This window comes from Urocampus carinirostris, chromosome 5, assembly GCF_059441175.1.
Source record: "Urocampus carinirostris isolate Australia breed hairy pipefish chromosome 5, RoL_Ucar_1.0, whole genome shotgun sequence".
In the NCBI taxonomy this organism is placed as follows: domain Eukaryota; kingdom Metazoa; phylum Chordata; class Actinopteri; order Syngnathiformes; family Syngnathidae; genus Urocampus; species Urocampus carinirostris.
This window is the reverse complement of record NC_142353.1, coordinates 16,251,168-16,278,544: the sequence shown is the minus strand read 5'-3', so window position 1 is coordinate 16,278,544 and position 27,377 is coordinate 16,251,168. Positions and strand designations below refer to the sequence as shown.

The window sequence follows — 27,377 nt, the reverse complement described above, 5'->3', positions numbered from 1 at the left end:
TTTCTAGGAGTCCTCGTGACTATGTTGGTATTAGTTTTTCCATGCTTAAAGCACTGCCTCGGGTGGTCGGTAGGGACGAAATAGAATGAAAGTTTTGAATGTGACTATGGTTCTGTGAGTCATGTGCAACCGCCAGAGCATCTTATCACTCGGAATCCTCGTGTTTATGTAAGATTCTGAAGGTGACTCACCTGTAACAAGATGGCAATTTATAGACATTCCCAGTGAGACAGGTACAATGGAGTGAAAAATGTTGGTATGCATTTTCCATACTGCGCATGAAATTCCGTGCTTGAAGCACTCACGAGCCAGTCGTACGGGACTCTTAGAACCGTAGTTACATTCGTAACTTATGTTTTGTCTAGAGGTTACTCAATGTGTACAATTTTCTAGGAACTTATGTAAGGTGTGTGCAATGCCGGAGTGGCTAATCTGGAAGAACCTGAGGCTTCCCAAATGGCCGGCTCATGTCAAGGTACAGTTTGGGATATCTAAAATAATTTTAACATTTAACTGTGACTTGCACGAATTAACTTTACCCGTGCATTCATTCTCTAGTCAGCAATTTGTCCAAATTCAGCGCAACCCCAATGTAGCGAATGAGACGGGTTTTACAGTGTAGGGAATTCTCCCCTCACAAATGTTAAGTTTGTTTGGCCCACAACCATTCTCCCTTTCTGTAGCAGTAAATTAACACAGAGGAGTGCTAATATGAGTCAGGTTTGATGGAAAGCAGAAATGTTTTAGTTGGAGCTAAAATAGCCAGGAAAAGAAATAGAAAAGTGCACTTATTGCCTGACATTCCTGTGTCTTCGGTTGTGTGTTGTGCTGAATGTTTGCAGAATTTAGCAGTGACTGAAAAAAAGCTCGTAGTGATGGGAATTCAGTCTCTTCATTGCGAAGCTGCTCTTTCGGCTCACCTCACTTAGGAGCCGACTGTTTCTGCTCCCAAAAGTCTCTTAAGATTGTTTTTGTTCCTTTAATCCCAATATCAAACATTATTGTTACATACATTAGGCACAGAATTACCTTTGAAAGCCAAATAAATCTAAATAAAAATAAAAAAGAATGAAATAAAATAAATTAAGCAAAAAGAGGGGTAAAAAATAACAGGAAAAAAGAAGTCAAAGGCTAGAAGAATCAAAAGAATGCAAATGAAATGAGAAAAGGGAAGCAAAAACAAGAAAAAAACTGAGAAAAAGAAAAATGCTAGAATAAAAGACAAAAAAAGATTGGGGGATAAAAAGAAAATTAGAAAATAGACGATAAATAAAAAGAGGAAAAAGCAGGTTCTATGAGTAAAGTGAGCCGTTCCTTGGGTAGAAAAAAAGAGGCCCACTCCAGCCCTGGGTGTGTGAAAGTCAACTAAATAAGAGGAGCAACTGTCAAGAAATACACAATGGAAAATAGGTGTGGAGTGGTTCATGTCAAGATGATGAATAGTTTGACAGCTTTAGATTATGGAGATGGAGTAACTTCAAATCTTTATGTCAGGCAGACATGGACAAATACCCAGAATATACATTCTTTAAAATACATGGGCCCTTATACACACGAGATCTCCACAAGAGACCTGGCCGCAGGGTTACATATCCAACATATACAGTAAAAAGCTTTGATCAAACTATCATTAAGTTCTCTAAACACCCTATGTACAAAAGAAACACTAAAATCAAAACGGAGAAAAGAGTCAAGCACATTTACTTAAAAGTGGCACAACCAAAATAGCTGCTTGCTTTTAACTGCTCAACCGAACTATTTACATTAAAAAATCTAGATTTTCACAACCATAAACCTGCGGGATATCAAAGAAGTTGTGGACCGAAACGCAACCCGCATTTGTATCCAGTGTGCTGCATCGTTAAAACAAGTCGGTTGCTTGAAGGTAGTAGAGGGGTACACGGCGCCATCTACTGTACATAAAATGAATATTGTTTTGGAGGGAGTCGACCAACCATTTTTATACACTTCAGGTTTTTTCTGTACACATTTAAACCAAGAGACAATCACGGTTTATGAACAGGGAACACTGTAGTGTTGACATGTTTTTGCTCTTTTAGGTAGCAGCCATTAAACAGCTCACACAGTCGCTGACATGAAAAGCCAAATAGAGCACGTGATTGTCTGATGTGAGGTTTGGTCGACAGCTTCAAGTGTGAGGACTGAGGAGTGTTTTAGGTCCGACGTGTTTGATTCAGATACAATCAGATTTGCCCTGAGCTAGATACAATCTCACGTGCCCCAGTTTACTCGATCCAGGTCACCTCAGGCCTGGATAAGCGCAGCTAGGAGACAAAAGTGCAATCTGTGCGGTCGTCTTGACAACGTACCCCAGTTAGCCGCCTAAACTGTTACGGGGGGCAGCGAGGAGAGGCGAAAATCGAAGCAGTGCCCAATGTGTATTAGAGCCATTTACGCAGAGAAGGGAGATTCCTCTCCATCCATCGCTGGTTCAGTCGGATAGTCTCTAGAGCTTCTTGCACGCTTCTCGATTGGAAACTGCCGTCATTCAGGCTGGAAAAGAAACACTGCACCTGTGCGACACGCAACACCGGATAAGACAACACCGACTAAACTTTTATCTCCTGATAAAAGTACATACCTGGTCAAGGTGCGACTGTGCAGAGAACTGAGAGGTGACTGACTTGATGATTGACTGTAAGGAAAATGAACCAATGGGGAACCTACAAGCAAAACCACTAGTTACAATTCGGTTTGGTTTACAGGTACTCAGAAATTATTTCTTCCCGTCAAATCTGCAACGCACGTTTTGATGAGCTGGTTCCAGTTGTCTTGAACAAAACTCCAAGCAACCAAGTTGCCAGCAAAACTTTGGCAGATGATCTTGATGAGTAAGGGAAGGTTCTGCACTTTGATGGTATTACCATCCAAACCTGCTTTGAGAAGCCTAGAAGCAACAAAGTAGCATTGCTCAAAAACTCAAACCACGGGTGGGCAAACTGAGTCGCGGCGCGTATTGGTTTGAAAACATTTGCACAGGAGCTGGGCCAGAAGTTTTGTTTTGTTTTTGTTTTTTAACAGCTGATCAATGTATTTTATCATAGGTGGCCACGGGCTAAGGACCGTAAAAAGAGCTTGCAATTGGACAAGAACGATGTCAATCAAAAGCTCAGAGTATTGAAAATAATTTTACGAGTCTTTTTTTTTTGGGAGAGTAATGAAGCAACAACAAACATTAAACAATGCAGGCATGCTTTTAGGCGTTTTATTTTTTTTATTTTGTCGGCAATATCGTGTGTTTTGGAGTAAATATTTTTCACTGCTGGATTCACTGCACTTTTGTGAATGTAACCAGGTGAACTATGCCGGCTTTATGGTTTTCAGGCATCTTGTTTTAGACATATTGTAAAGTTTCTATGATGAGTATATTTTAAAATGGTCATCTCATCTTAACCAAAGAGTTTAGGCTTCCCAATGATATGTGGCATTACATGTATCACTGACTGGTAACATTGTAAAGACACATCTTTGTTTACCAAAGGTCTGCTGTCAGATCATTAAAAAGTTAAACAAAGACTTATTTTCTCAATAAAACAACACTTGGATGGGTGTTTCAATAAATGTTCTCTGTTTGATAAACAGTAGTCAGCATTTATAGCTACACTGGGTGGTTTGAAGTGGAGCGTGGCTTTGGGGACATCAGCTGGACATGTTTAGAACTGCAGGTCATTTTTTTTGACAAGAAGGGGTTTAATTTTTTTTTCTCTTATGCTTTTGCCAGCCTATTCTCGCAGACCAGATCAATTCCGTTGGCAGGCGTGATACAACCCGCAGGCCGTAGTTTGGCAACTCCTGCTCTTAACCATCAACAGCTTGTTAGCAAGTGTGTTGTGAAAATGTTGGTTCAAGCTATACACAATCCTTACCACACAATTTTCTGAGTGTCTTGTATCGAAGCTAATCCCCGTAGCATCTTTTCCTTCTCCGAGTCGTAAGTCGCATAATGATACATGGTGAGCAGACGTTCCCAGTCTGCACTGGACTGAGCTGCCACACTAAATACAACTTCCTGCAGATCGCCTGGAATCCTACAAAAGCAATACATTTCAGTCATTATCGCAATTTCGGTCAGGTCTACTTCCATTGGTTCAATTCTATCATTTATCGGGGGACAAAAACCTTTACTCACTGGATTGTGGCATTAAACTGGACATACTGTTTGAACAAGTCTTTGGCTTTCTGCTGGCATTTTTCTTGCCCCATATAACAGGCCATGTCTAAAAGCGCCGATCGCAGCTTCTGTTTGGGTAAACTCTCCTCCTCAGTCCACGTTTGATTCTCCATCAATGCACCATACTGATTTAGAATATATGTCTGCAAATATGTACAGGAAAAATTTATTTTTAAATGAATGTTTATTAAGATAAAAAAAAATTGGGCATTCAAAAGGTCATTCGAGGTCTCAAAACCAAAAACAAAAGCAAACACTTGCAAGTGTGAACAGGAAAACTGCTTTTAAATGTTTTAAGGATTGAATTGTTACATAACTGGTGCATAAATCGTTTGCCCCACCTAGCCACAGTACAGTTAATACCACTTAGACTTTCCTTTCAACACAGTTCTATTGATTCTAATCCACCATCTAAAAAATAGGTGTCTAACTTACGGACCGCGGGCCACATTCATTATATCCCGAGTAATCATTCTATATACATCTACTATAATGGTCCAGCTATATGAAACGCTAATAACTCTCAAACTACAGATCCCATAATGCAGCGATTTGGCGGCCTTGCCGCCGCAAGACTCCCCAAAACGTTAGTTGAAGCTTATCAAGATGTAACAAAAGGCTGAACGCAGAAAAGCTGTTGTTGACGATTACGAGGATGGTAAATCCCCACTATGGCCAAGAGAAAAGTTGATTCTGAAAACAGGCCCATCCAAAACCGATGGAAGGCTGAATATGTTCACCGACATTGCCGGTAAAGCGGTGCATCGTCTTTGTGGAGCTAATGTGTCTGTAATTAAGGTATCTATTGTAAAACGGCACTGTGAGAGAAAACATCAGGATACGCTATAAAAACCTGAATGCAGAGCAGAAGATACGAAAAGTTAAAGGAGAATATGAAAATCCAGCAGATGTTTTTCATCAACGCAAAATCCCGAAATGAAAAGCGCAAAATTCCATTTTTTTCATATGTTAAATTTCTGTAGTTTTGACAACAGATATTTTTTATGGAGAGCAAAGTATTTTAGGTTATTTAATGTTTTTAAGTTTATTTTATTCTGGAATAATATTCCTGTCTGTTTTTAATCAATATGTAACTTAAAAAGGTCAAGTTTTAGTCTCTCAATAAATGTCAATCCTGCCTGGCCTGTGACCAAAGGTATGATTAAAGTTTTGGCCTTTAGGCAATTGAGTTTGACAGCCCTGATCGAGAGCAAGTGTATACATATTTTCAAGACACATATCAACAATTGTTGATGTGGTCAGGATATTTAAAAAAATAAATGCTGCCACCACTACTAATAATTTAATATATCTGTTGCTTTTTTTACATACAAAAATCTTAATAAATTGCTTATACTGTAACTAAAATAATGTTAATAATAATTGGTCGAACGAAAATGACCACTTCTAATTCAATGCCGGAGTCTCAGCTGTGGATATTAAAGTTTTTTAAGTATTTTTTTTTTTAATTGATAAGAGTTTTTCTCCTGTCTTTTCTCAAATTGAAAATGTTCTGGGCCAGAGCACAAAAATATTTAAAAAAGCAAAACTAAACTATTTGTTCTATCACCTTTCACAGAAAGATTTTAAAAAGAATTGCTTGTTTCTATTTTATTTTGTTTGGTCAAAATAAAGGGGTAGTATGTATTATTTGACCACTATATGTTGCGGAACTGTGTCTGGCAACCATAAACGTGTGCTAAAAAGCACAAGGAAGAAAACAAGCTATGGACACTCAACCACGCCATTTTTCTTTTTTGCCGAGCCTCGTGAGGTTTTTGGGTTTTTTGGGTAGCAGTAGCAGCAAAATGGGACAGCTATGTTAGCTCCCTCTAGGTGAGGCTCATGCAATTTAAAATAAATGCAAAATTCTTGGACTACGAGCACATTTATTCGATATAGTTTATGTATTCTTGCTTAGTTTTATAATCAATAGTTTTAAAAAATACGGTATTTTTTTTACAGATATTAGGTGATAAATATTGCACACTGTCCCTTTGGGTTAAATATGAATTCACCTTCAGGCGGGCGACCAGGCCCTGCTCGTATCTCTTGAGCAGCATTTGGTAGATGGCGTTCAGCTGCAACAACGCCTCGCTCACAGGACTAATTTCAGTTTCCTTTGGCATGTAATTTAGGAAGCTGAGGACTTGGCGAAAGGACACACGCCCTAGTCTAAATTAATGCAAAAGACTGTGAACATCCGAGGAAGAATACTACAGTAAGGAGGGTATTTAATTAGCAAACTTACTGGGAGAGCGCAAAGATGTTGTGGATTAGCGAGGCACGATCCTCCTGTGTGAGAACTTGGAAGTTGTTGGACAGAGCATCTGCCAAAGCTGCCCAGCCTTCATTTCCATAGTCGACAATGTAGAAGCCTGTGCTCTTGTAGTTCAACTTGAGCCATTTTACAGTTTCTGGCACCTTTAGAGTTCCTAAGAAGACAGAGTGCAAAGGTGTGACAATAATAACACATGCAAACATTCGCAACCGAATCCATTATTAATCAGTTATTGATAGTCATTTGATTATTGTCATTTACCAGATTTGGTCTTCAGCATGAACACCTGTCTGCACTCAGGGGCCAAACTACAGGTATCATTTACAAATGTAACCGGAATGTTCCACAAGCTAAGAGAGAGGGCAAAAATCAATGAGCACATTACTCAAAGTAGAAAGGGAGAGGAGAGGGAACAGGATGAAGAGGGATGCAGCTCACCTGAAGGAATGTGAGGCAGTGTCTGTAGTGACCTGAAAAATCTCCTGGTTTAAGGTCACTTCATCACCTTTACGTGACACTGTTACCAAAGGAAATCCTTTCTGCGATGTCCATGACCTCATCATCTCTGATACATTTGGATGATGACTAGAGACTTCCACCTCGAAAAAAAAAATAAAGATTTGCAATTTAAATTGTCAAATTTCTTTGGGCCATTTCCTAATTTTGGTACAACTAAAAATACAATTCCAGAATAAAAACAATGCACTCACCTCGGTTAAACTGTTCCAGAGGTCGTCAGTGTCAGAGTTTAAACCGGAGAACTGTTTAAGATACTGAATGATGCCTTTTCTGAACTCTTGGTCACCAGGCAAAGAGGCATTTAACATCAGAAGAATGGAAGCCCCCTGAAAGATCAAATATTGTTCCCTTCTAGTCGGAATTATACAATCAATAGAAAATTGTCTTTGAAATATTAGAGTAAAAGTGCACCTTCAGATAGGACACAGAATCGAACATCTCATGCACTTGATCTGCTGTGTTGACGTCCGTGGACACAGCATGGGAGGACTTTAGGGAATCTTTGTCCAATGCTCTAAATCGAACAGCTAAGAACAAGTTCCCCTGCAGAACAACATAAAACGTAATGTCATGACAAATACTGCAAGATCAGGTAATATGAACAAACTGTAATGAAAATAACACAAATAAAAGCTACTTAACCTAAACAATCACAGTCAAATAAAAATAAAGCATATTATCCGCACTATAAGGTGCACCCCCCCAAAAATAGTCACAGATAAATTTTTCATTTATAAAGCGCACTGGACTATAAGTTGCAGGAAATTAAAACTACAGTAGGAGCTAGGGCTGCATTAAAAACATCAACATTTAAATAATTATTTTTTTCAAACACATATTAACATTATATCTGGTTTTACCACGAAAAATCATTAATTAATTCATAAAGGGTTAATGTGCTGTCCTCACTTTGAAGTATCCCTTTTTTGCCAGCTAGACAGTAAGCAAACAACGTGCAACAACAACGAGCATTATAAAGTCTGCGTCCGCGCTGCCGTCAAGTTCTGTTTTTCTTTTATCAATAAACTATTTACATGTTAACCAAGAGGGCGCTCAGAGGCAGAACAGTGACCTCACACTAGCAAAATGTTATTTGGAACCAAATATTATCTATATTTATTTGTTTACTCATTGGTGTTAGAAATAACTTCACCTAAACTTACGGCATTTTAACATGGAATGTCCACGCCTTTTGCTGTTTTATAACTTTAGTATTTCTGTTTTTGTTTTGTTCAAAGGGACTTTAGCTTTGTGGACATACATGTTTTTTGGGGGAGATAACCGCCATAAGTGTTTTTTCCATATGCTTTTTCTTTAGAAATAACTCATCAAAACCATCTAAAACATACACTGTTTAATAAATACAAACTATTGAATAGAAAAACCCTCAAATAATTGATAGAGGCCTGGAAGTTAGTTGACAAATGAAATACTATTGATGCCTTTTGGTTATTTTAAGAAACCATTTCAACATTGGTAACAAGGATGTCTGTCCAATTAACATGCTAACAAAGGCACTCAAAGACCACTCTATATGTTTTTCAAAGGCTGAACAATTATCATATATAGTATCATTTAAGTATAAATATGCATTTCGAATTGTATCCAGTAAATAAGGCCCGCTAGATTATAAGGCACAATTTAAAATTTCTGGCCAATTCGGGTTTTTTGGTTGAGCTTCCGGAAAATACGGTAAATTAGTCAAGATGCTAATATAGAGAGGTTTTGGCATCATGGTGCCTTCAAACTCACTGGAAACCCAAATATGTTGTTCTGATAAAGGGGTTTAGCACTTTGTTAAGCACTAAAGCTGACTTACCATGTCAAGCTGAGGCATGACTGTCTGCAGAGATGTATACTGCATGTAAGTGGCAAAGCCTTCATTAAGCCAGAGGTCACTCCACCAACTCATTGTGACTAGATTTCCAAACCACTAGAACACATCGGCACTACATTAATGCATCAGAATTGTGATTATTTACTTACCGTGGGCAAAACAGAGAAAACAAATAAAAAGTACCTGATGAGCCAACTCATGTGCAATGACTGAAGCGACAACTTGTTTTTCCATTAAAGAGGAGTTGCCCCCAACCAGCAGGGTGGTTTCTCTGAAGGTGATCAGACCCCAATTTTCCATCGCTCCTGCCAGGAAATCTGGGATGGCAACCAGGTCTGACGATACAAAAGTAAGATTAAAGTCAGTTTTCTAAAGTAAAGTGGATCAAAAACAAGATTAAGTTTACCAAGTTTCTGAAGCGGATATTTCATTTCAAAGAAATCATTGTAAAACTCCAGTAGTTTAGATGCCGCATCCAGGGCATACTCAGTGTGCTCTTTCTTCTGTGGCACACTGTACACAGACACCTAAAAATACAAAAACAGGATAGGTGTCCTGGGTGTCAATTTAAATGATATAAAATAGGAATACAGTAATCACTCATTTTTCACATGGGTTCTTTTCAAAAAGGTCTCTCAATAGTCAAAACCCCCAAAGTAGAAATCTTGATTTATTAAATACTCTATTGAATATTGAAAACAAACAACAAACCCAATTTACATCCTAAAGTATTTGTATAACAAATAAAAGTACAGTGCTTTGTAAGTTTTTAAAAAAAATAACTACAAATAACTTCTGCACAGTCAGACTATAAACTTAAATCATGCTGCTTTACTGCACAACTGCAATGATCGAAGGCAGAATACACTGTATTTCACATGTTTTTTTGTGGACGTTATGGAAACCTGCGTTTTACCTTCCGGTCGACATAAAATGTTGGACCAAAAAAAAACAAATCAAACTCTGTCTGGAGCAAAAAAAAGCTTTAGGTAAGTCTTATAAGGAGGGAAACAAATACTATATCTAGATATATTTATTGGAAAACGTTAAGAATGTGTCCCGTTTGCCCTTCTACAGAAACCATATCTTTTCCATTATCAAATATTATCTAAAAGGTGCTAGGGAGCCAATAGGGAGCGCCATAGAGCCACATGCTGCTTCAGAGCAAGTTTAACTTTGTTAGCGATAAAAATTATCGACCTCTGCCTTTTTTCCCCGGCCACCAGTGCTTTTGTCAGCCCAGAGCGTTTCATTGACATGATGGCTTTCAGAAAAATGTGAATTTAAAAAATATTTGCACATATATAACATAGGTTTGTCAAGCTGTTTAACGTATGTGTATAACAGAGACCGCACAGTCATTGACGCTCAGGCAGACACAGGCAGACACAGACAGAAAAGGGGCAAGGGCGACTGCTTAGTCAATAAGAATGCAGAACACGATGCATTATAAAAATCAGCAAAGTAGCGAAACCACGATAAACCACGTAAACCGCAAAACAGCAAGGAATTCATCAATCAAAAACATGAAAGATAAATAAATAAATAATAAATAAATAATCAACCTTACCAAAGTGTCAGAGACGTTTTTAGTGACGGGGGTGAAGTTACCAACAATGAAGGCCACCAAGTATGTGCTCATGTTGACACTGGTTCTCCAAAACTCATCCTGCATGAGCCCACTTTCAAGTTGGGTAGATTTTGCCTGAGATACACAACAGAAATATAGAGACGGAGTGTATATCTTTAATGTTCCTAGGATATTGAGATATTGCAAAGAACTTAAAGAACGTTTGAAAAGACAAAGATGCCGATTAGCATATCAAGACAAAAAGAAAGCTCATAACTAGGCATGCAGAAACAATAGCAATAACATTGATTCGCAAAATTAAAATGGTTAAAAGGTGGTTATTTTATTTGTGCAGTTCTACCACATTCTGGCGACTTCTTTATTTTTGTATCACGGATTTCAAATGTACAAAAATGTTTTGGCTTGTTTGCCCACTGTGGCAGTCATTAGTATGACTTTTGTGAAACAGCCTTTTTAGCAAATGTTTCTCAACAACTCATTAGAAAACATCATTTTAAGCTGCTCCTGCAGAATACACCTAAAATATTATAAATATTCACAGACTTAGCTCTACTGATAAATAGGTACACATAACAAAGCTGTCACTGCTCCTATCATGTCTATCTTTATATCTACCTTGGTCATATCCCTCAAGAGGGGTGACCGACAGAAAGACAAACACATATAATAACAAAGAAAATAGAAGGGAAAAAAAAAAAAACATACACAAAATTTTTTGGACCATGGCCAACCCAATTGCCCAAACACCCAAACAAGTTAGGCACCTCGGCAGGTCATGCTTTCGTCCCTCCAGATGAAATGGGACACCAGAAAGCGGCCATGTCACTTGGGTCAGGGTGACACAACACACTCTCCTGTTCAACAGCAGGGCCCGACAGCTTTCACTGGTTTACCCCTGCCGCATCATACGGGTGCCCAGCCCATCCTTAAAAATGTGTCCAAAATCCCACTATCCTTTCACAACACCTCTCCACTCCTTCCTATCACCAACAAGAGCTCTAGCTTCCATTATATTTAGACCTCTTTCCTGCAGTGCACTCATAACACCATCCATCCACGTCAATCGGAACTTTCCTCTTGGTCTCCTTCCATTTACTTCTGCTCTGTAGATCCTCTTCAACATTCGCGCCTCGTCCATCCTCTCCATGTGTCCAAACCAACCGAGTACTCTCTTATCAACACTCTTGCTCAGTTCCACGACTACTCCAATTCTGTCTCTCACAATTTCATTTCTCAATCTATCCAATCTTGTCACTCCTAACATACTCCTCAAACACTTCATCTCAAAAACATTCAATTTCCTTTTTAAATCTGTATTCAGGCTCCAAGTCTCTGCACCCTACAACACAGTCGGCACAATCACACTCTCATACAGTCGCCTCTTAACATCCATACTCATACTCTTGTTGCTCATCACTCTCCTCAGAGCACCCAAAACCTTGCTTACTTGATTCACTCTGTGCAATACCTCGCACTCCATTCCACCAACTGCAGCCACATCACAACCCAAGTACCTAAAGCTTTCGACTTCTTCCAGCACCTGTCCATGCAACCTTATTTCTAACGCCATGCCCACTCCATCACGTGAACACTTCATCACCTTACTCTTCCCAACATTGACACATAACTTACGCCTATCACATACTCTTCCAAACTCCGTTACCAACCTTCTCAATGTTTGCTCAGAATCAGCCACAAGCGCTGTGTCATCTGCAAACAACAACTGACTTGCCTGCCACACTTTTCCACTGTTGTCCATCATCTCTACACAACATTAGCCACTCATACATGATATATTCAGCAAAATGAAAAAGGCTGTCTTTAAACCTAATAACGTTCTAATTTTGATAACTGAAATCTCAAAAAATAAAATGTTTATAGTTCATTGTGCGTGTAATATCTTACATTTAATAGTATATCATCTTCAACCCATGGCAAAAAAAACATTTCCAGTTTGCTACTTATAATATTGCACAGATAGACCTTGCATCCAGTCATTGGTTGATGAAAAGAAAGCCATGCAGAGAAATTAGTGATATTTTGGTCTAACACCTCTCCTTCTATTTAAAATCCTCTAAACCTATTACAGCCAGGAACAAGCCAATGTACAGTCGCTCCCCTAATTACGACCATTCGACTTACGTAAAACGGTAGACACGAGCATTTTTTTGGGGATGTCGAAAAATATCCGGACATTGCTGTAAGTTAGATTTTGTATTGTGCGCACCTTTTTCCGAGTACAGGACATTACTGTAGTGCTTCTTTTGTTGGTTTAAGATCAGGTAAATGTGTTATTGTAATCCTGTGCGGTCCTTTGAGACATTTTTGTGATTAAGGGCTATATAAATACATTTGACTTGACATGTTTCCACCGCTACCGGCGTGTGGTGGTAGTGTGAGAGGTCACCCAGCATCCACCCCGAAGGAGAAACCCGGCTTCTACTTCCCAGTTCGTGTTTAAACATACAGTACTATGTGTACTGTATCACTAGCGCGCTAATAACTTTGACGTTTTTATTGTTTAATATCTTGCGCATCCATTCAATATTGTTGGTGTAAAGTGTAAAGAAGAGGCGAGCTTTTTCTTTTAAAATAAAAGTGGTATAAGAAAGCTTGATGCCGTTGAGAAAATGGTCGGAATGCTTTCTTTTCAGCCACTTTTTACCCCGGAGGACCTCTTGAAGCGCATCTTCCAAAAGTAAGTTTAATTCTACTTTATTTATCTTTCTAGAGCATATTATTTTATGAAATGTTTACTTTTGAATACAAAACAATACAGGTTACATATACAAGCCTTAGACATACTTATATGAACCTTAAACATACAAAATATAGCACTGAAGCAACTTACGAACAAATTCAACTTTTGAACGATTTTCCGGAAGTAGGGCAGCGTCTGTACTTAATTTTCCTTTCCACAAAACCACCACCACTGACAACATTTTAAACAATCAGCATAAACGGATGGATATAATACCTTTTATATAATGTCAAAGTACCTTGGGCATATTGGAGAGTGTCATGTGCTCTGGTTTCCTGTTGATTTTCACCAGAAAGGTGGCCTTAAATGAAGGCTCATCAAAACAAGGGAACACTTTGCGCGCATATAATGGCTCAAACTGAGTAGCAGCCAGGACCCTAAGGAAAAGGAGAGTCCAAACAGAAATGTTTTTATTTGCATTTTATAGTGAAATTGGGACTTGGATATATTATTCAAATATTATGGTAAACCAAAAATAGTTGGAAGTGTCACTCTAATTGATGTGTTTGAAACACAAGAAAGAAAAAATTGTTTTTGAGGAGAAAAAGCTTAATTACAAATATCAGCAAGAAAACATCATACGAATGTGATAGCCACCAAGTAGTTACAGGAAAGTTGTAGGGAAACCTGTAGAGTAACTGTTTACAATGTTACACCATAAAGACTTCCCTATTCCTTCTTTCAATCTGTAACTAATCTCATTAGGGTGGGCAGTTTGAATATATGTGTTTTGCTTATATGACCATTAGACTGTGGTTGTAAAAGAAAAAACATTTCTTTATAGTCCGCAACTTTACATACATTTTTTTCCCATCCAAATCTGTGTAGGAACTGTTGTAGAACCCATCATATGTTGTCGACAGGCTAGCAGAGTATTCAAAAGTCAACACACAGTGCTGGCCTGACTTCAGCTCCTCGGAGAACCTAATAGCTATCTGCTCCCTTGGCTTGTTCTCTAGTATTGTGACCTCACTGGCTGGCCCATCACCAAGCTGGAGCAGAAAAAAGGCACACATTAACAACTAGCCTGACACATATCTGCAAATATATTGTTTAATTTAAACTGGTATACAATGTCATCAGAATTCAATAGGAAACAGGCATTAAAATATGTGATATTGCACTAGCACAAGTTTTGACATATTCAGAAATTCCCACAAAACATATGCGATTTTTTAAAATCAAAGGATTGATACTACCCCATCCTATTCATACGGTATCACTCAAAAGCGCTCGACAGCTCATGCAAGACACACACTGTATAGCGCTACATTTTAAAGCCAGTCATTTGGCAACATGGAACTATTTAAATTGTACCTTGAATGTAGCTTTTGTAATAATGAGATCAGCACTGTGCAGAACAATGCGCTTGGTGTTGTGAAGTACAAAAATGCTGATGACAGTGTGACCGCTGAAAACCATGGTGCTCAAGTCAGGATTCAAGGTGAGCTCATAGCTGAGAGGACGAATGCTACGAGGGAGCTGGTATTGTGCCCAAGGGAAGAGGTCACCGTCAGTACCGTTGGATGTCGTGTTCTGTTTTGGGCATCCCTTCTGCAAAAATGGAAGACATTTGTGGATATTCAAGTGTGCTTGACATTCTTCTAATTATTCCCTTCAAATTCAATGCACGAGTTTGGAATGTGGGTGTAAGTTGTAGTGCAGAACTTTTTTTTCAATACAAATATCATGCGTATATTCAAATTAAGCCCAGCACTCACATTAGAGCCATTGTACTGATGTCCAGATTTTAGAAGAAGTAGTGCTAGGGCAATTGATCCATGCCTGAGCAAGGAATGGAACCATAATCGGGCAAGTTTAGGAAAGGTGGGCCAGAGCATGGTAAGACAATTTGCACACGTGCAGAGCCACAGAGGTAGTCGTGGCGCGAGACATAACCATGACATCAAGTACGTACTTCAGTAAGATCTGACATATTCATTCGTGTATAACGCGCATATTTTTAACCTATAAAAGGAACTCAAAGTTTGGTTGTGCGTTTTACACAATGTTTTACGGTAGTATATTATCGTATTTGTGCAATTATTGATCAGTCAAAAATATCACTGAGCGCAAAACATTGGAAGCAACAGAATCGAACCAGGGTTGCGGCAGTGAAAGCGCTGAAACCTGAACACTAGACGACCAGTAATACATTTGACAAATGTTACACAATAGAGAAAACAGAAAATTGTCAAAAAGATAGAAATAAACGCAAAATAACTAGATGCAGGAAACACATCTTTGGTGTACTTTATGATAAATTGGACTTTAAAGGACATTTAAAAAATAAAATCTACATTTTCTTTTAGTATTCTGTTTATAGTTTACAAATATTTTATCATGGCAGCATATATTCAACGTTTGTCAATTACTATGCTTAGTTTGAGCTGAGAAAAAGTAAACTTTTCATAAAGATTTGTATGAGTTTTATTATCTTTTTCACATTATATACAAGTACGCATTATACACAAATAACTACGGTTAATAGCAAGGGAGTGAATGACCAGAACTGAAACCCAATTTTTTTTTTGCTACTGTTAAGTTCACTCTATAGCGCTGCTGGGACAACAAATCAAGTGTCTGCCTATAACGACGTCTTATTTTCATGTGACTCAACCTGATGACGTATAAATTGGAGGCGACTGGAACTGGAGGCTGTTTGATAGACTGATGCGAGTGGAGGCTTAAAAAGTAAAGAGGAGAAGAGAAAAGTCCAACTTCAGCCGGGAACGGAAGAAACGGCAGCAGTGTGAAACCTCGCTAAAATATTGTCTCACCTTCGTAAAGTTGCACCCAGGCATGAAGTAGAATACCATGGTCAAGGAAGCCACTATGACCAAAAATAGCACACAAACAACCATGGTGCGTGTTGACGGGGCAGAACATGATCTAGGACAAACGACAAGTAGCCAATTTTATCAACAGTAGACCGAAATAGTCGGGCAGCACTAGTTGTGACAAGTCAATAATAAACATTATACAATTACCTGGGTGTGGACTGTCTGACATAAGGAGAGGCGTTGGATCTCTGGGTGGCGCTTCGGTTCATGAAAGACATGCCCAGAAGTCGTGCTGAAGACTCACAATCTTCTTCGTCATCGTCCACGTCGTTTTCTCCTAAGCCTCGCACCAGTAGCCGAGAACTGCGAGGCTCGTACACAGTTTCATCTGGATCCAAAGCTGGGAATGTCTGAAAGCAGAATGCATACTGGTTAGCTTAATGGACCCAAAATTAAGGAAGTGCGGCATAACAGACCTGGACGAAATGGCCTAAATATGAAACCTCCAGTTTTATAGATTTTTTCCCCCCTATTTTTAAATAATAGTGCTTATTTAAAAAGTATTATTGTAAAATACATATTGTGCAAAGTCTTCAGAAAAAAATACCTGATTTTTAAACAGTTTGAATGCAAACCTACCACTCACAGCTGGTGCAAAGAAAAAAATACTCATATATTGGGCCTAACCTACTTTGATCAGATGGACTGCAACTTATTCTGTACGACGTACTGGTTTAGTGTCTGACAATATTCTCACAGCCTGGCCCAATAATAAATGTAATAATTACGATCAAATTGACAATAATAATAAGTCTAAATCCAATGTGAAATCACGAGACCACTATAAAATTTGGCTAACATAGGAAAAGGCAATACATTTTATCTTATCATTACACTATTTTTACCCACAATACGTTGTACAATGTTGTTTTCCCATAATGCACCATTACAATGCTGTACAACTAGCACAGTGAGTAAAAATAGAGTGACGAGATACAGTGGCTTGCGAAACTATTTGGCCCCCTTGAACTTTGTGACCTTTTGCCACATTTCAGACGTTAAACAAAGATATAAAACTGTAATTTCTTATGAAGTATCGACAATAAGTGGGACACAATCATAAAGTGGAACACACTTTATTGGCCATTTTAAACTCTTTTTAACAAATAATAAAACAAAAAAGTGGGTGTGCAAAATTATTCAGCCCCTTTACTTTCAGTGCAGCAAACTCTGTCCAGAAGTTCAGTGAGGATTTCTGAATGATTCAATGTTGGTCTAAATGACTAACGATGATAAATGGAATCCACCTGTGTGTAATCAAGTCTCTGTATAAATGCACCTGCACTGTGATAGTCTCAGAGGTCTGTTTCAAGCGCAGAGAGCATCATGAAGAACGAGGAACACACCAGGCAGATCCGAGATAGCATTGTGGAGAAGTTTAAAGCTGCATTTGGATACAAAACGATTTCCCAAGCTTTATAAATCCCAAGGAGCACTGTGCAAGCAATAATATTGAAATGGAAGGAGAATCAGACCACTGCAAGTCTACAAAGATCGGGCCGTCCCCCTAAACTATCAGTTCATACAAGGAGAAAGCTGATCAGAGATGCAGCCAAGAGGCCCGTGGTCACTCTGGATGAACTGCAGAGGTCTACAGCTGAGGTGGGAGAATCTGTTCATAGGAAAACAATCAGTTGTATACTGCACAAATCTGGCCTTCATGGTGGAGTGGCAAGAAGGAAGCCATTTCGTAAAGATAAAAAGTGTTGTTTAAAGTTTGCCACAAGCCACCTGAGAGACACACCAAACATGTAGAAGAAGGTGCTCTGGTCAGATGAGACCAAAATCGAACTTCCGGCACCAATGCAAGACGTTATGTTTGGACTAAAAGCAGCACAGCTCATCACCCTCAACACACCATCCCCACACAGTCAAACATGGTGGTGACAGTATCATACTTTGGGCCTACTTTTTTTCTGAAGTGACAGGGAAGATTGTTATAATTGGAGAAGATAGATGGAGCCATATACAGGACCATTCTGGAAGAAAACCTGATGAAGTCCGCAAAAGACCTGAGACTGGGACGGAGATTTGTCTTCCAACAAGACAATGATCCAAAACATAAAGCAAAAGCTACAATGGAATGGTTCACCAAAAATCACATCAAGGTGTTAGAATGGCCGAGTCAAAGTCCAGACCTCAATCCAATTGAAAATCTGTGGGAAGAACTGAAAACTGCTGTTCACAAACACATTTCAACCAACCTCACTGAGCTTGAGCTGTTTTGCAAGAAGGAATGGGCAAAAATATCAGCTTCTCGATGTGCAAAACTGATAGGGACATACCCCAAGCGACTTGCAGCTGTATTCGCAGCAAAAGGTGGCGCTACAAAGTATTAACTCAATAGGGATTAATAATTTTGCACACCCACTTTCTCGTTTTTTATTTGTTAAAAAAGTTTAAAATATCCAATAAAGTGTGTTCCATTTCATGATTGTGTCCCACTTATTGTTGATGCTTCACAAGAAATTACAGTTTTATATCTTTATGTTTGAAGTCTTAAATGTGGCAAAAGGTCAAAGTTCAAGGGGGCCAAATAGTTTCGCAAGCCACTGTAGTCAAGTTAAGCTACGCTTATAACTTTGAGGTTTTATTTTAAGGTTCTTGGGCCTGGTGGTTGCCAACCACTGGCTTAGATGACACAAATTCACGGGTTTGTAACTATTGTTTGCATAATTAGCAACAGCTTCATATAATTAAATTGAAATTCTTAATTCCTAGCTTTGATTTCACGATTTAGCAAATGTTGACATTGTAGATTTTTAAAATGATAATTTCATTGTACAGTGTTCCCTCGTCATATCTCGGTTCCGCTCTTGCGTCTTTGGTGCATCACATATTTTTTCCTATTGATTAGAACTTCATTTTATTATAGAACTCATTAGTGTGGTGATTGATGCAATAGCGTACACTAATAGGACTTGAGTGTACCGGAAATGCTGCAGCATCTCTGGCCAGATCCACAACATCAGGCTCCTCTTCAAACATGCTGTTCTCAATCATGTTCCTTGGAAGGTTTGCATGCTCTACAAAATGGAGAAGTGGGTGAATATGAAATCAAAGACTCTCAAGAGGAAATTACAAAAATTGTAAAACATTACTGCAGCATTTATTTTCTTCAATGTCTTCCACGGCTGACACCGGAGGATGTTCCACAGCATTCCATTCTTGTTATACAATTATTAGCCCTTCCCGAATTTTTTCAAGGGAACCTCCAGTTTACACAAAACACAAAGCTGTTCTGTTTCAGTTGTGAACAGGTCACGCTAATTTTGATTATTCTCGACAGACTATCGCCAGTCAGAAAGGGGGTGCGGATATGTTCTTGAGCTATTTGATCGATAAATCAGTGCTTGTTCTTAATGTGATGCTGCCTGCCTTAGTTGAAATTATCGTATGTTTAAGATAGATGTAGTGCAAATATATGTATAACTGCAACGTCAATTATAGGTAAAGAAATTATCAGTCTCAATTTTACCACCTGCTACTGTTTAGCGTTACTTCAAGGATTTAAATGTGACACAAACCGATGATTGTTAGAGGGCTTATTTTGATTACCGGTATATGCAATCTAGTTTCCCGATTTAAGCTATTGCAGCATTTCCTTCTGCTTAATCGGACATATGTTTAGAACTCTATTTGAATTTAACTAGAAATTTGTAATTTCCTTATGCGCATGCTGTCAAGGCAGTGGCTCTAGGAGTTTAAAACAATAGAACAATCAATGACAATCTATTGTCTGCTCTTGTCACATGCAGCTACAAATTACACAAGCATGCATTTTCGGAACTTGCCTACTGTGCAGAAGCACACTTTGTGCCTTGTCTACATCAAATTCTCTGGAATGGAATTTTATTCTCTGCTCATGTTTCAAACATATATTACATTTTGTTTCACATTTCAACTTTATTTTTTTTTTTGGTTTGAACAAATTTATTGACACTAAAAACAGAAAACAATCATGACAATCTCAACAGCAATTAAGCACATTCACAATATTATATTCCAATATTACGTTTTTAACAGCAAACACAAAGTGGGGGTTTTTAAGGGTTATTGATCTATCTTCGTTATTCATTATCCATTATCCGTTATCGGTCAGTTCATTATATGCTACAAAGCCTAGGAGCCGGGACACTTACTCTCAGCCAAAAGGCTAAGCTAAGGTCCTAGCCCTAAAGCCTTGTTGCAATCATTGCAAATGCACCGTTCCCGGAGGTACTGCAATACCGGGCCGATGCGTGGAGTGGACAGAGCATGCTCTTATTCCATCTCCGGAATGCAAAAATCTACTATCAGTACGAATTGTAACTGAATATCAGGTACACAGTCCAAAAACAACAGCCGGGGGGGGTTTTGGGGGTTTTTAAGGGTTATTGATCTATCTTCGTTATTCATTATCCATTATCCGTTATCGGTCAGTTCATGATACGCTACAAAGCCTAGGAGCCGGGACACTTACTCTCAGCCAAAAGGCCAAGCTAAGGTCCTAGCCCTAAAGCCTTGCTGCGATAATTGCGAATGCACCGTCATCGATAGTGTACAACTTTGTAACCACGACCTGACCAGCACTGCTCTTAGCGGTTTGTGCTAAAATTGACATCTTCTAACTGCCTGCATTGAAACGTAAAAAACAGGCAAGATGAAGGAGGCTGGTATTTCACACACTTATGGTTCAATGAATATTACCCTAAATGCAAAGGCAGATGTCTAAAGTTGAGGAATCAGAGTACAGCTTTATAAGTTATGCCAGACAGGAATCTTTAGGCCTCACGCTGACTCCATAAATAACTATTAATAGGCAAGTAAATATTTAATGAGTAGTGTATAGTATCGGCGTATGGAGAATGTACAAATATATGCTGAAAAAAGGAACAACTTTTGGCCTGATTGCAGAAGTTATAATAGTGCTTACTCAACTAAAGCTTGAGAATTTGTAAATCCAAATTGAAAAAAAAAAAAAAAGTAAATTAAATATTTGGAGCAATATACGTTTCTCTTGCCTGCATTAAATAATCATGTACTGTATACCTAAAAATTACAACAAAGAATTAAGTACTAAGCTTTTACTGTGTTAAGCGCTTTAACAATGAACGTGAAAGGACAATTAATAGGATAAAAGAATGAATAAACAGAATACAATAATTTGGTCACATTTGAAGAACGTACGCGATTTATTTTCTTTACAGAGGTTGATCACCACCAGATTAGATTCATCACCACCGGAAACAAGTGTGCAAGACTGAAAAAAAAAATATATATATATATGTATATATATATATCTTGCCAGATGTATTGGAAAATGTGTATTGGATAGAAAAACTGTATTTAATTTCTTATTTGTGATTTTTGTTGCTGCTCAATGATATGATACACAATTTTCCATTGCACTATTATTCACATAGGGCGTAGATTTGGTATTTGCATTGGTGGAGACACAGCAGATTTCTTAAAGTGGTCACATAACATTGGTGGGGATAAAACCATTATTGCTCTATATTGGTAGGCACATTTCTCTTCCGTCCATGTCAAAACTACGCCCCTGATTACGATGCACTTACAACTTAAGTCTATTTCCAAGCACTGTCTTGCAACTACTCCTGCCTCCTTTTATATTAATCTTCTCTTTTAATTATGGAGTGTCATGTTTAATCTCGATGCAAACAATGTTCAATACGTTGTTGCCAAAGACAGTAGTGAGAAAAAGTAAACCCTTTTTTTGGTAAACTGCAGCCAAGAGGCCAACTCTTAGTCTCAATATTAGAATGTGTTTATTATGGTGCCCTGTTCCAATATACTAGGTTGTGTTGTTGTCGAAAATCCCAGGTTAACTTGAACCCAAATCACAATGGAATGTTGTGTAACTTGAACGTAAATGTTATGTTTTGACTTGTGACGTTTAATGTTGGTCTGTACCTCTTAAATTATTAAAAATCGATAACATCTTATCATACAAGACTAACTCGGAGGTTATTAATCAACTGCCTGTTTTCTCAAAGCTGTACTCTCCTCAACACGCAATGACTAAATGCGGCTCATATCACACCTTAAATAGTAATGACGAGTGCAACTTTGTTTTGATAGCATTTCAAATGTCAACTGCTTGTTTAGTTTTCAATAATCTTGCCAAGAAAGTAAAACTGACCTCTTGCAAAAGGTGTCCGCGGCTCAAAGTCACACACAATGAATGGTTATTATTAGCATGCTTGCTGTTAGCATAACTGTCACGTACTGTACACCGCCCTTAGAGTAACTACCTTCGTACTTTCTTACCTGTACTGTTGTAGTCAAAGGGATCCATTGTAGGCTCAAGAGGAACTTCTTTTGTACAAGGAGCAGAAAATGTGAACAGTTTCCGAACAAATGTCTATTTTAAATGGCAGGGCACGCTACCACACCGCCTTCCCGTTGGTCTGTAGCTCGTCCTGACAACACTAACGCTATGTAGCTGTCGCTAACATGCAACTAGCCAACTTATCATGTTTGTAACTAATTCACTACAAGGGGTGCAACTCTTTGCACGGTCTCGCTTCCTAACAGAATATGGGAGTAAAAACGCACAAGGGTGATTGTTTCGAAACGATATTTGTGTAATAAACAACCATCGCAGAAGGTTTCCTCGTCGAACAGTTGTTGACAGCTACCCGGGTCTTGCACCCTATTGGCTTACAAGTTAAAGGCGTGGCTTGAGCCGGAAAATCAACTTCTGACGTCATTCGTGATACAAAAGTTACGTTTTACAGCTGCAAAGGCTTTATTTAAAAAATGACAATGGAAAGTGATGTTTCATTGATAGTGCTTCGTTTTATCTGTGCATGCGCGCACGGAATGTGTACGTGGGGTGAACGTATATCAGAAAATAAAATATACTAAGGATCCGACAGAAGTGCGTCATTTTGTCTTATCCGTATTTTTTAAAACCATTCCGGTGTTTACAAAAACATCACACGCCCCTGTGAAATCACCAAAGGACGTAAAATCTAACTTTAATCGTAAAGCACTTTAAGGCAACGAATTGACGCTTAAAGTGTGTGATATAAATATTCAGTGCACATAAGGAAATCAAGCCCCTACGAGCGTATGTAGTTGGAAAAACGTCTCTGGTTCATAAGGATTCATTTTATCATCACCAGCCAAAACGTTAAAAAATCTATTCTCAAGGCTTTGGCACAGCCAATCAATTAGTATCAAGCCTTTGGGAATGGTTTAGTATGATAAATCACCACTAGATGGCAGTAATGGCTTTGATCATAACTTTGTCCACACATCGAATAACCCTATGTTCCATTAAAGCTGTAGGAAGTTCTCTGCCATCCATGACTTATAATTTAAAATGCATTTTAGAAGGGTATTTATGATATTTGTATATTCTAGATATAGTAATATATTATCTCTAGAATAGAGAAGTGCAAGAGAGAGAGAGAGAGAGAGAGAGAGAGAGAGAGAGAGAGAGGAGAGAGAGAGAGAGAGAGAGAGAGAGAGAGAGTGAGAGTGAGAGAGAGAGAAAGAGATGTGTTATTGCATTTATATAGTGTGCCCAGTCATGTGGAGACAGGTAAGGTTGTCCCATGGGAATACAAAATTAAGAATTTATCAAATTGTTATGTTAATTCAGTGTTAAAGTTGTTTTTTTACAACTTTTGAGTTTATATTTTCAAATCCCCGAACTTTCACAATTCATTATGAATATTAGCCTATTAATACATACATCCATTCTCTGCACCGCTTATCCTCAGTTGGGTCACAGGGATGCTAGAGCCCATACCAGCCATCTTTGGGTTGCCAGCCAGTCGCAGGGCACACAGAACAGACGACTCTCTCGCTCACTCGCACCTAGGGACAATTTGGACCGGCCAATTAACCTGACATACATGTTTTTTAATGTGGGAGAAAACTGGAGTTCCCAGAGGAAAACCATGCAAGCACTGGAAGAACATGCAAACTACATACGAGGACGCTGTGTTAGCTGGATGTGAACCCATGACCGTGCCACAAACGTGCTAACCAATCACCTGACGTGCTAACCACTCACCGGCCGTGGCGCCCTATCAACAGCGTTAGTACGTAACATATTACTGAGAGTCTGCAAAAACAGAGTGAGGCACACATGTGGGCAATAGTGAGACAAAGGTTTTGGCGCACACCTCAGCCCGAAGCAATAGAATTAGTGATAATATGAGTAAGCTAGGGGCAGCACGGAGGAGCAGTGGTTAGCGCGTGTGCGGCACAGTTCTGAGGTCGTGAGATCAAAACCCCCTGTGTGGAGTTTGCATGTTCTCCCGGTGCTTGCGTAGGTTTCCTCCCACATTCCAAAAACCTGCTTGTCAGGTTAATTGGCCGGTCCAAATTGTCCCTGGGAGTGAATGAGCGAATTAGTTGTCTTTCCTTGTCTGCCCTGTGATTGGCTGGCAACCAGTTGAGGGTGTCCCCTACCCACTGCCCAAAGATAGCTGGGATGGGCGCCACCACCCCAGCGACCCTTCTGAGGATAAGCGGTGCAGATAATGGATGGATGGATGAGTAAGCTAACAGAAAGTCATCCATCCAATTTTTTTCTCACTTCATGGACTTTTTTACATAATGGGTGATTACCTCTTTATTGTATATTTTGATTAAAAATGAGCAGCAAATAGACTGTATTTCTAAAACAATAAAACGTGTTTTCTATGCTACAGTTTATATATTGCTTTCCTACTCTTCCAATCAAATGTTTAATACGATGTAGGTTCATTTATTTGGAGACTGTGCTTCACCCGACTCGAACCTCACCACACATCACTGATTGTATGATTACTTTATTTAGAACATCTTCATTATCTCAGTCGCTTATCTTTTTTTCCGTTCATTTAGTCAAATTCTACTTCATGATTTATTTATTTGCTTACATAGTTGAGATTTTCCATTACAGACGCTGCCCTAATTACGTTTCAGACGATCGTTGGTAAGTTGAATTTGTTCGTAAGTTGTTTCAGTTCTACATTTTATATGTTTATGGTTTATATAAGTATGTTTAAGGCTTTTATAAGTAACCTGTATTGTTTTGTTGTATCTACCTTGGTCATATCCCTCAAGAGGGGTGACCGACAGCAAGACACACACATACAATAACAAAGAAAATAAAAGGGAAATAAATAGAAAAAAAAAACAAAAAACCCACAAACATTTTTGGACCATGGCCAACCCAATTGCCTAAACACCCAAACAAGTTAGGCATCTCGGCACCCAAGTTGGTCATGCTTTCGTCCCTCCAGATGAAATGGGACACCAGAAAGCGGCCATGTCACTCGGGTCAGGGGGACACAACACACTCTTTTGTTCAACAGCAGGGCCCGACAGCTTTCACTGGTTTACCCCTGCCGCATCATACGGGTGCCCAGCCCATCCTTAAAAACGCGTCCACAATCCCACTATTCTTTCACAACACCTCTCCACTCCTTTCTATCACAAACAAGAGCTCTAGCTTCCACTACATTTAGACCTCTTTCATGCATTGCACTCATACCACCATCCATCCACGTCAATCGCAGCCTTCCTCTTGGTCTCCTTCCATTTACTTCTGCTCTGTAGATCTTCTTCAACATTTGCTCCTCATCCATCCTCTCCATGTGCCCAAACCAACCGAGTACTCTCTTATCAACACGCTTGCTCAGTTCCACGACTACTCCAGTTCTGTCTCTCACAGTTTTGTACTAAAAAATAAACATTTCATAAAATAATATGCTCTATAAAGATAAATAAAGTTAACTTTAACTTACTTTTGGAAGATGAGCTTTAACAGTTAGGAACTTCTTCCTCTGTGGTAAAAAGTGGCAGAAAAAAAGCGATCCTACCATTTTCTCAACCGCATCAAGCTTTCTTATTCCACTTTCATTTCAAATGAAACAGCTCGCCTCATTACACTTTACACCAACCATATTGAATGGATGCACGAGATGTTAAACAATAAAAACGGCAAAGTTCTAAGCGCGCTGGAGATACAGTATAGACTGATTACCCACGAACTAGGAAGAGGAGGCAGAATTCTTCTTCGGGGTGGATGTTGGGTGACCCCTCACAGCGCCTCACGCCTGTAGTGGCGGAAAGGAACACTACAGTAAAGTCCTTTACTTGGAAAAAGGTGCACGCAATACAAAATCAAACTTACATCAATGTCCGGATATTTTTCGACATCCCCAAAAAATGTTCGTATCTTCCAGTTTATGGAAGTCTAATGGTCGTACGTAGGTGAGCATCTGTATTTCAGCCATGTATTATTTTGTAGCTCGAAAATGTACTCATTAGAACCAACTTGGATAAAGACTCCTTGTTTTAGGGATTTTCCACTTAAGCTTACTTTCTTAGTTTTCTTTCGTAGGCTTCGGTCCTTGGGATCGTCCTCCCAGTATAAAAGAGATTGTTAGCCATTTTTACAACCCACGTATGACATACAGCCTTGTTCTGTTTTTCTAATTGTGCCCAGAGTATTCTGCTCAAATTAAAAAAAAACTGAATTGAACTTTCAAGCTCCAACGCTTTTTTTACCCGTCTTACAACCCGAATGTCAAACCAACACATGGCGAAAGAATGATTAGAAAATACATCAAACATGGGTCGGGAATGGAGCAGTCTATTGTTTGGCTCAGTGTTTCACGCCTTAAACAAAACAACACAATTTCTTGATGTCATGATTTGCCCATTGCCCTCACCAGTGCCAACTCATTTAGCCACGGCTGCTGCTCGTTTCCTGATTGGTTCCCCTCCTATTTAAACACATCACTCTCATTCACTCCTTGTCAGTCTGTCAGCGAACCTCGGCACGTGCAAGGCAAGCACTTTTTGACTCTAGCTCCCGTCTGTTCCGTCCTGTTTCCTGCTCGTCCGTCCCTGGCTTCCCGATTGTCTCTGGTTACCTGACTTGATTCCGTCCTCCGACTACACTTTCATCTCCCGTCCCGGCTATCTGAATTGTTTCCGTCCTCAGACCACGCTCCGATCTCAAGGGTTTCCTGCTTGTCCTGCGCAGCAAGCACCGGATTGCTGTCGTTTGTTTCCCCTCGCCTGACTTCCCTGATTCCTCAAAGCTTGGTGTGAAACGTTACGCGTTGGAGTGTAGTGTTTCTTCTGGTTCTGACAGTAGCAAAACCATTTTTTAGAGTGTACCCTTCTAAGCATACGATTATATATACGTACATTCTTACTGAAATATTTGCTACATTTTTAATATGGGTTCTTTTAGATCCTGTTTTAATATATCATGCACACCCTGAAGGGCCAAGTACCATCTTGGGTAATCAATGATTTTTTGTTTGTAGTTAATTATTCCCACAAATTCAATATTATATCTACTCCAGGGTGATAAAATGGAACGACTGTA

The 27,377-nt window shown here is 39.1% G+C and overlaps 1 protein-coding gene and 1 pseudogene across 2 annotated transcripts; both read right to left on the bottom strand.

The window, feature by feature from the left end:
* Positions 1-1,472: 1,472 nt before the first annotated feature.
* On the bottom strand, positions 1,473-22,677 carry lnpep (leucyl/cystinyl aminopeptidase). Of its 2 annotated transcripts, none has more exons than XM_088335975.1 (22): positions 22,298-22,677; positions 18,935-19,050; positions 16,172-16,374; positions 15,962-16,073; positions 14,499-14,735; positions 13,983-14,173; positions 13,420-13,558; positions 10,400-10,534; positions 9,236-9,356; positions 9,013-9,164; positions 8,812-8,925; positions 7,404-7,535; positions 7,184-7,318; positions 6,912-7,072; positions 6,735-6,823; positions 6,444-6,627; positions 6,211-6,367; positions 4,151-4,335; positions 3,888-4,049; positions 2,768-2,908; positions 2,603-2,684; positions 1,473-2,534 (listed from the first exon to the last, which is right to left on the bottom strand). In XM_088335975.1, exons 1-22 carry the CDS (start codon positions 22,323-22,325, stop codon positions 2,403-2,405), a joined length of 3,108 nt encoding a protein of 1,035 aa, XP_088192101.1. In that variant the 5' UTR covers positions 22,326-22,677; the 3' UTR covers positions 1,473-2,402. The 2 variants fall into 2 exon arrangements, with proteins under 2 accessions (XP_088192101.1, XP_088192102.1); XM_088335976.1 differs by having other exon boundaries at positions 18,956-19,050.
* LOC148365590 (U2 spliceosomal RNA) lies at positions 20,228-20,316 on the bottom strand (annotated as a pseudogene).
* Positions 22,678-27,377: the final 4,700 nt, after the last annotated feature.

What these genes read in the sequence shown, in the direction of transcription:
- lnpep (XM_088335975.1), bottom strand. Translation starts at nt 22,325, where the DNA reads ATGGATCCCTTTGACTACAACAGTACAG. An exon ending in CTTTGACTACAACAGTACAG is followed by an intron (nt 19,051 to 22,297) that starts GTAAGAAAGTAC and finishes TCCATTTTGTAG; the next exon opens with AGCATGCAAACCTTCCAAGG. An exon ending in ATTCTGTGTCCTATCTGAAG is followed by an intron (nt 7,319 to 7,403) that starts GTGCACTTTTAC and finishes TTGATCTTTCAG; the next exon opens with GGGGCTTCCATTCTTCTGAT.